This window comes from Mus caroli, chromosome 12, assembly GCF_900094665.2.
Source record: "Mus caroli chromosome 12, CAROLI_EIJ_v1.1, whole genome shotgun sequence".
Taxonomy (NCBI): domain Eukaryota; kingdom Metazoa; phylum Chordata; class Mammalia; order Rodentia; family Muridae; genus Mus; species Mus caroli.
This window is the reverse complement of record NC_034581.1, coordinates 107,105,254-107,114,417: the sequence shown is the minus strand read 5'-3', so window position 1 is coordinate 107,114,417 and position 9,164 is coordinate 107,105,254. Positions and strand designations below refer to the sequence as shown.

Here is a 9,164-nt window from a genome sequence, read left to right as displayed (position 1 = left end):
TGTTAGTGGGTGGGAGGTGAAGGGGTGTGGCTGGGGTCACGTCAGGGTGGGTCCTGGGAACTGGTCCCTGAGGCTTCCCGGGGATGTCGTCCCCATGGCAGGACACTCCTGACAGACGTGGGAGAATCTTGACCGTCTCTGGAGTCTACTCTTGCAGTGACCCTCCCTGGCCATCCAAGACACCTGCCAGCCCCAGCTGTCTTGTGTCTGGCAGAGCAATAAGCCAGGCCCTGATACCAGGAAGGATAACTCGCTGGCGATACAGTTCAAAAAAAAGGCTCAGGAGGCTTTGGTTGAGGTGACATAGCACATCTGTGACTGAACAGAACTGGGAACTGTTCTGGGTTTGGACGAAGGTGACAGGAGCCAAGGTCACTCTAGAGTGTCTGCGATCCTGAGTCCAAGCCCCCACCAAGATATACTGAGTATGTTGCTGGTGACACCTGGTGACTACTGGTGGAACTGCAGCAAGCAACAGCAACTGCTCAGCAAAACATTTAGAGGCCTCCAGCCAGATGGCCTCCCCGAAGGTATGGACTACACATGTACAGAGAGCCTAGTGGCTGGTGGCCTTGCTGGGATGGTGTCTGACTCCTGCAAAGTTAGGGTGGGTGATGATCTGGACCTCTGGAAAATAAGAATATCCACTTCTATAACAGCCAAAGATTTTCTTTGGATGACCTGGAACAGTACACAGCATTGCCTACTTTGGTTTTGTTTGTTTGTTTGTTTAGAGACAGGGTTTCTCTGTATAGCTTTGGCTGTCCTGAATCTCTGTAGACCAGGCTGGCCTCGAACTCAGAAATCCGCCTGCCTCTGCCTCCCAAGTGCTAGGATTAAAGGTGTGTATCACCACTGCCCAGCACCTACTGACTTTGAAGTAAGATTTATAGACAAAAACATCGGCTGGATCTGGATGGTGGTAAACACCTTTAGTTCTAGCACTTGAGTTCAAGGCCAGCCAGGTCAGTGTAGCTAGATCCAGTCAGGAGGGAGAGAGGGGGAGAAGGAGGGAGGAAGGAAATAAGGACTGTAGTGCTTTCTGTGGCCCTCAGACTTAGCACTAAATCTTACCTAAAGTGGCTGAAACGTAGAAACAAACACAGCTAAAGCCAGGGCTGGGCCGGCTACAGGCTGCTCTTTCCACAAGACCTCTCAGGGACGTGTCTCTAGTACAGAGGAGGGGGCCCTGAAGTTGTGCCCGCAACACAGAGGTGGGCAAAGCTCTCTTCCTGAGCCCACTGTTACTCATGAAAGCTGCCCAACATGATCATTGTAGGTGAGAGCCAGACATCTAGGGAGTGCTCTTGGGAAGTGGTACCCTCTCTCCAAAGACAGGCCTGGCCTAGCCCAAACCACCAGAGCAGATAGGGGATAGACCCTGTGGCCATGGTAGGGTCTGGTAAGCTTAAATGAGGTAAGTAATCATAAGGCAGGAAGTAGAATGGTGTTTGCTAGGGTGGAGACCGGTGGGAATGAGGTGTGTAGCCACTTGATGACTATAGTTTCCATGTAGGGAAATGACCTACACTAAGGCCTAGAAAGGAGGGAGCAAAGTTTACTATTTGTCTTATGGGAACCGAGTTGAAACAAGACCTTTTGAGTTCTGTTCTAGGATATAGTTAAGTGTTTGTAGTGTAGCACTGGAGAGATGTGAGCAAACACCTATTAACCCCAGCTAAGGAACCAATGACAGCAGAGTACAGATATCACCCAAGCCCGACCTGGAGGACCAGTGAGTTTGACGGAGGTGGCATATGAGAATATAGGTTGTTTACAGGAACAGAGATGACTCAGAAGACAGCTGCATTGCCAAGGCATGGGTGACAGCTCACAAAAGCATACCCCAAAACAAACTACAGGCAGCTCAACAGGCTAGAGAGTGGTCTGAGCCTCTGAGGCAGCTCAGCTGATCTGAGAACGTTTGGGAGGGGAAGCCCTAGTGAATGTGGTCGGTTTCAGGGACTTCCTAAAGCCCTTAAGTTTGCTTGCTGAGCATAAGGAGCTTCCCTGCAGGAGTGTTTTACCATGCCCCACCCTCACCATCCTGTCTTTTTTTTTTTTTTTTTTTTAAAGATTTATTTATTTATTATTATATGTAAGTACACTGTAGCTGTCTTCAGACATTCCAGAAGAGGGCACCAGATCTTGTTGCGGATGGTTGTGAGCCACCATGTGGTTGCTGGGATTTGAACTCTGAACCTTCGGAAGAGCAGTCGGGTGCTCTTACCCACTGAGCCATCTCTCCAGCCCACCATCCTGTGTCTTAAAGAGCTCTCCAAGATGGAAAACTGCTATACACCAGTAATGGTGACAATGGCTTTGTCAGGCATGGCTTTCACCACAAAGGAGAGGCCAGGCAGTCTGCATTAGGAGAGGGAGGCCTACCTACGGAGCATGAAGATGGTGGTGAGGATCCTGCCCAAATCCCATTTTTTTTTTTGTTTTGTTTTGTTTTGTTTTTCAAGACAGGGTTTCTCTGTGTAGCCCTGGCTGTCCTTGAACTCAACTCTGTAGACCAGGCTGGCCTCTAACTCAGAAATCCACCTGCCTCTGCCTCCCAAGTGCTAGGATTAAAGGCGTGCTCCACCACCACCCGTCTTCCATATCCCTTCTTTATTGGGAATGTGGACTGCTTCTTGTTCCCTCCCTTGCTCTCAACAACATGATTAACACCATCAAGGATGCTCTGATCCACTGACAATCTGCTATGCAAACTTTGGCTACCCTAGTTCTCATCCCCCAATCTTCTCAATCCTTTTCACAAGCTCTCTCAATCTCCTCCCACACCACAGGCGGATGCTCAGCAGGCAGGGTTCTCAGCAGAACCCGGGTTCATCTCATGCCCTCTGGGGTTATCATCTGACACTGGGTGCTGTCCAATATCTAAGTACTTTGTTCTTTTTTTAAAGTTGGATAGGAACCGGGGCATCTGTTGCCAAAATGCTTGCCATGTAAACATGCCCCAAGTTTGGCCCCCACAATATGTATTTTACAAAGCACAGTGGTGGCATTTGTTTACACTCCTAATGCTAGGGAGGCTGACACGGGGCGGGGGGGGGGGGGGGGGGGCTGAGGCTTGCTGTCCACAGTTTAACTTAATCAGTGAGCTCCAGGCCAAATGGGGCCTAGCCTCAAAAGCCAAACCACCCACAAACCAAATAAAACCCAAACAACACCAAGTAGATTGCTGGCTCCACATGCAAACTCATGCATGCACCCCACGCTGACCTGCACACTCAAATACACTCCCCACTACCTCATGGCTGGATGCTGGGCAGATTACTACAGGTCTGTGACATGTAAGATGTCATTTGAAGCCACATCACAGCTCTCAGGAATCTGCATGGCAGCTGGAAGGAATAGCAAGCATCCATCCGTATTCCCTATGGTGGATCAGAAAAGCTGACAGGGCTGTGCAGTAAGGACTAGGGTGCTTCTGAGCCCAACCCAGAGAGACATAAATGAACAAACACCCAGAGGAAGGGCCTCCAGCCAAGAAGGGAGCCAAGAAGCTCTAAGGTGAAAGAAAGCACGTTGAGCATGCTGGGAGGTAGACTGAACCCCTAGCGGGGCAGGAAGCAGGAGAGGTAAAGTCTGGGGTTTATGAGAGAGGGCAGCCTGAAGGTGTTGGGGACTGGGCAATGATCCCCACTGGTGACAGAGATGGGCTAGCTACAGCAGAAGCTCATAGTACAAAGATGCTAGGCCAGGATAAAACAGCACCAGAAGCCATGGGATGGGTGTGAGGTACGGTCAGGGTTTGCTTTGGCCAACAACAGCCAGCTCAAGTGGCTTAGTGGCTTCAAGCCAGCTAATTAAGATCCAGAGGGATGTCAGGCGTGGTGGCGCACGCCTTTAGTTCCAGAACTCAGGAGGCAGAGGCAGGTGGATCTCTGAGTTCAAGGACAGCCAGGGCTACACAGTGAGCCCTTGCCACAAAGAAAATTAAATAGGCAAATAGACAGACTCCAGTTAGGATCCCCAGATTCCATTTTCAGAGCCTCAGTGGCTGGCCTATCTGGGTGCCCCGCCCCCCAGCACCCACCCCCACAGCACAGCTACAGCAGCTAACTGCTACCTTGGGCCCTAATGGGCCCAGCTCCTAGTCACTACCTACAGACCACCAGCTTCCACACTTAAAACCAGCCCATTATCCCATTATCCACAGCAATGAGGGAACTTCCCAAGTGCGTAAGGCCTTTCCCCACCTCAGCCCTCTCTAGCCTCCTGCCCACGTAGGGCCTCTGGGCCAACTTTTCAGTCGTATAGGGAAACTTAAACCAACCCTATCTAGGACAGCACCTCGTCGATGTGTATGGGAACCAACCGTAGAGGTCAGGACAAGGAGACCTCTGCCCTATCTACCCAGCCAACCACTTGTAAGTAGGAGACCCAGGTGGCTGCAGTGACTGGCCCACCATTATCTTCCAGGCCATGTTACCTCCTGTGTACTCCTTAGAGCCCTGCATAAACTACCTCTGAAGATATGGTGAGGACTGCCACACAGGACATTCCACAGGGCCAAACCCCTAGAGGACAAGGGCTCATTAAATCACCTGGAACCCAGCAGTGTAGGTATTGATGGCTGGCTATGTGACTGACAGTGGCAATTCAGTGCCTGAGCTGGTCTAGTACGCAGGTGACCATTCTGCAGCCTGACTCCTGGAGTCCAGCTGCTTCTTCCTCTTACAGATGAGGGAGGACAGGAAGGAACTTGCTGGGTCTGGCTTGCCTGTCAGATGTGGGTAATAAGCAGGGGTCTCAATGCCAAGACAGCTGAGCAGCTGCGAGGGCTTGCCCCTGCAGCCATCACTGCCACCCTAAGAACGGTTAACAGATGGAAGGGAAGGAGTCCTTGTGCAAATATAAAGAGGTTTATTCANTTGTTACTAGGTATAAAACATAACATATAAAAAGCCACCTTCTCTCTCTTTAGTGTGAACATCTTGTACTGTCTGTGGCCACCTCAGGCTTCAAACATAGCACAGCTGGTGCACAGTGTCTTCTCACCATCATCGGCATAGCTGCACAATTGGTGGGAGAGAGAGAGAAGATACCTAAGTAGCTGAATGCATCCCCACTCACTGAAGCCCTAATCGCATCACACATCAGAATGGGAACTTGTTTGAAGACAGACTCAGGTGATAGGCATTTCAGGGTCAGTTTGGGGACACCACTGTCTCTGGAAGGAGGCCTAGCATGCAAACATCCTGTGGGTCTTGCATCTTGGTTCCAGTCCTTTGTGGTTTACCAGACGGGTGAGATGTCATAAGAGACACACAGGAGTGACATGAAGACATAGCAACAAGAGGGCCACTGACACAAACCTGAGGACCTACAGCAGTCACCACAAGCCTGGAGGCAGCCTGGGAAACTCTCCCTCCCACCTTAGCATGAACCAGCCCTAAGGTTCCTGAGACTCTCCCCAGAGTACCCTTGCAAGCACTCCTGATCTCTCCAAACCACTGAAGAGCACCCTGGTGGCGAGGATTCGCCATATGAAGTGTGGCTTTCCATCTGACGCATTAGCTTTAGAGAATGTTGGGGCTGAGCTTATCCAGGTCCACTGTGCTGATCCCATACTCATTTGGTAGAACAAGTCCTTACAGTGTGGAACAAAGGGACAGGGCTCTACACTGTCCACCCACTCACTGAGCACTTCTAAGTAGCTGACTCATCTGGCTGCAGCCAATGGGTAAGCAGCATCCATTCCATTCTGCTAATACACAGTTAACACACAGGGGCAGGCATGACCTGAATGTACACACATACACCCAGTGACGTGTGTGAGGCAATCCTCAAATGATACGCACACTGGACAGAAACTGAAACTAGACAACAGTGTGGACTGTTGGAGCCCTAATAAGGACTCAGAAGACCAGACACAAGGCTGTGTAAGCCAGGGAGCTGCTTTAAGTAGGCCACAGACAACTGGGAAGCATGTACTTCTTGCAAAAGGATCCCTGAGTCACCCACCCAGCACCTGTGCCCTCACAGGGAGAGGGACCGTGATGTCTGCACCCCCACAGATCAAAGCACTCACTCTGCAAGGCCACACAGCACACAGGCCAAAGCACCGCAGCCCCAGCAGGTGTATACACACTGCCCACACAGGGCCTGCTCGTACTGGCTGCAGACCGCTTTCCCATCCACAGATCTCATGCACGATGAACAAGCGATGGGCGCTGTCCTGGGAAGGCCTGTGAGGAGAAAACACCGAGGCTGTCAGCACTGGAAGAACAAGAGGGTGACAGGCACCCTGCTTCCCCTGCAACTGAGTCCTTTTGGCAACCTATCTATCACCCCCTGGAGCACTAAAGGTTCACAACGAGGCATTCCCAGGACTGGTCACAGGACTCCAGGACAGATCACCTGCCTGTTGCTAGTATGGCCGGGCTCGCTCTTCCCTGGAGTACTCTATCAGAACCCCGTATCTGTCTGGGTCTCAAGACGGGGTTTACTGTTTCACTGGTCAGCCCAGAGGCTTCTGGGCTGCTCTGGGGCCCAACAAGCTTCAGGGCTGAAGCAGAGTCCTGTTTTTCACAAGTCACACGAGAACCAGCCCTCAACAGGGAATGGACTGGCATCTTCTTACTGCAGATGGGACGCCAGGAGAGCTTCTGAGATGACAGTTAGAACCTGGTGACTTCCACTCTGGATGTCTGTGAGGGGCAGACTGCCCAGCAACATTTGCTCCACTTACCAGGCTCTAAGTCAGTGGTTCTCCACCTTCCTAAGTCTGTGACCCCTTAATATATACAGTTCCTCATGTTGTGGTGACCCGAAACCATAAAAGTATTTTCATTGCTACTTCATAACTAATTTTGCTACTGTCATGAATCTCGCAACATAAATATTTTTAGAGACAGAGATTTGTCAAAGAGTTGTGACCCACAGGCTAAGAACCACTGCTCTAAGTAGATCCTGTTTGCCCAGGTAGTCAAGGCTCTTGAACAGAACACTGTCACCATCTACCCTAGGTGTAATAGCAAGTCAGCCCCACTAGCGGCCACTCACCACCTTCTGAGGCCTGAGCTTGGTACCGTGTCAGTCGGCCATCAGGTCCAATCAACATCTGTCCCCTCTCAGGTTGAGGGGCTCCCACCACACCAGACTTCAGTGACTCCCGCAGGTGGTTCACGGAACAATCTTCGCTCGATATGTGATCTCTATAGGCCCAAGCCCCTTGGAAAAGGAGCTGCTTGGTTCTTTCTGGGGAGGAAGATCCTTCCTTGAGATAACTCTCCGAACCGCAAAGCGGCTGCACAGATATCCTATGGCCCACAAGGCTTGGAGCCCCCTTTGCCTGTTCCCAGCCACCAGGCTGTGCTCCACTCTGGTGCTCCTCCCATCATTCTATTGTCAGCAGCCACAGCTATTCACTTCACCGGGTTGGTGCCCTCTTTGCACTCCTAGCCCTCCTCCTGTCTCAGTGCCAGAGAAAGCTCTGGCTCAGAACCATTCATTCTCAAAGGCAAGTGTCCCAAGGAGGCAGAAAACAGACACGGGTTTAGAACAGCACCTACAACCATTGCCAGGCCAGTGAACAACTTTACTAAAGGGACAATGACAACAACCCCCTGACAAAGACCTCCCAGAATGTTCCAGCCCTGCCACCCACCAACCCTGGGTAACTGGCTGCTCACACCTATAATAGTGGATTGCTTCCCTTCCGGCTTCAGGCCCAGGGAGCCCTAAAGGGAAACACTGTTGTGAGTTCTAGAAATACTCCCACGACCCAGGGACCTCTCTGTGACACTGGATGCAAACAGAAATTCAAAAAGAGTGGCTATTCCCAGCTCAGTTGCCTCCCACTTTAAGACAGAATTACTCAAGTTCAAAGCCAGGCTAAGATACACGGTGAAAGCCTGTCTGAAAAACAAGAAATGGGAAGAATTCCATGATGAGAGCAATATTCTCCTTAAGGACTCCTGGTCCAGCAGAGTCCAGAGTGTGGGCTGGGGTTTTGGTGAACTGTGTGTACTATACAACTCGCTAGAGCCCTGCACCCCTTCCTGACTGGCTGGCTGAGTGGCCTGGCAAGTGCTCCAACACACAAGCCCTCAGAAGGGTGGAGCCAGGCTGTTAGGTTCCAATGAACACTTAGGCCTTCTTTTCAACTGCATGCTTACATTAAAAAAAAAAATTAATTTACTTGGCTATTTAGTTACTATGAGTGTGGTTGGAAGTCAACTTTCAGGAATTCTCTCCTACTGTATGTTCTTGGGAACTGACTCACGTCCAGGCTTGCATAGACTGCACTTTAACCGGCTGCATTTGCATTGCGGCCGTGTTTGCATTCTGTTATTGCTGTTTTAAGACATCTCACTATAAAGCCCATGCCTTTCCCTTCTGAGTGCTGGCGTCAAAAAAAACAAGCCACGACGCCCGGCCATGTCTAGACTGGGGGGCGTGGGGGGGGGCACACTCTTTGCAGCTCAGTCCTTTCGCTTCATGCATCGCCCCTGCGTCTCAGCACTTGAGTTTGCGTTCCCAGAGCACAGAGAGGGAAAGGACAAATACCGAGGCTGCGTAGGGAGTTTGTTTTCCCGCACATTCCAAAGGCGCAGCGGCACCGCTCAAAGTTATACAGCCGCAAACTGCGCCAAGCTCCGGTACACTGCGTTACACCTGCCCCAGAAAGCCATCACTGCAAGGCAATGCTCAGCAACATCCATCCGCTACAAAGGCCACTTGCGAGGGCCCAGGGCAGCGTACGCCACACGCCCACTCGAGCCCAGTCCCCCCGCCGGTCCCGCGCCAGGCTAGTCCGCTCGGCAGGACTCGGGTCCGACTCGGATTTCTCCAGGAGCCGCCTGAAGCAGCGTCCACCGTGAGCTCGCGACGCTCCCGGGGTCTCCCGCTGCCCCGCGCGGCGTGGCGCGCTCTACCCACGGAAGTCCACACTCACCGAAGACCTCGCGTGAGTAACGCTCGGCGAACACACCGTGGCTCAGCTCTTTCAGGCCCACGTGAACTTTGAGTTGGAGCGGGGCTGCGTCTGCGAACGGGCAGCTCCGCTTGGGCATGGTAGCGGGTACCAGACACAGCCCTCAGCGGCGCGCAGCGCGCCGAACACACGTCACGGCGCCCACGGACCGCGGCGGAGGCCCGAGCCGACGAGGGCGCGGCGCCCGATAGGCCGGAGAAAGGCTGGGGGC

At 52.0% G+C, this 9,164-nt stretch overlaps 1 protein-coding gene across 1 annotated transcript; it reads right to left on the bottom strand.

Annotated features, from left to right (window-relative positions):
- Positions 1-4,861: 4,861 nt before the first annotated feature.
- Positions 4,862-9,164, bottom strand: Siva1 (SIVA1 apoptosis inducing factor). The gene is made up of 4 exons (XM_021179119.1): positions 8,915-9,164; positions 7,021-7,215; positions 6,047-6,203; positions 4,862-5,027 (listed from the first exon to the last, which is right to left on the bottom strand). The coding sequence occupies exons 1-4, from the start codon at positions 9,030-9,032 to the stop codon at positions 4,970-4,972; spliced, it is 528 nt and encodes a 175-aa protein (XP_021034778.1). The 5' UTR covers positions 9,033-9,164; the 3' UTR covers positions 4,862-4,969.

Bases quoted from the DNA above. Each gene is read 5' to 3' on its own strand.
- Siva1 (XM_021179119.1), bottom strand. From the start codon at position 9,032: ATGCCCAAGCGGAGCTGCCCGTTCGCAGACGCAGCCCCGCTCCAACTC. The intron at 7,216-8,914 runs GTGAGTGTGGAC...CTTCCTCCCCAG, and splicing joins TTACTCACGCGAGGTCTTCG to AAAGAACCAAGCAGCTCCTT. The intron at 5,028-6,046 runs GTGAGTGCTTTG...CCAATTGTGCAG, and splicing joins GTGCTGTGTGGCCTTGCAGA to CTATGCCGATGATGGTGAGA.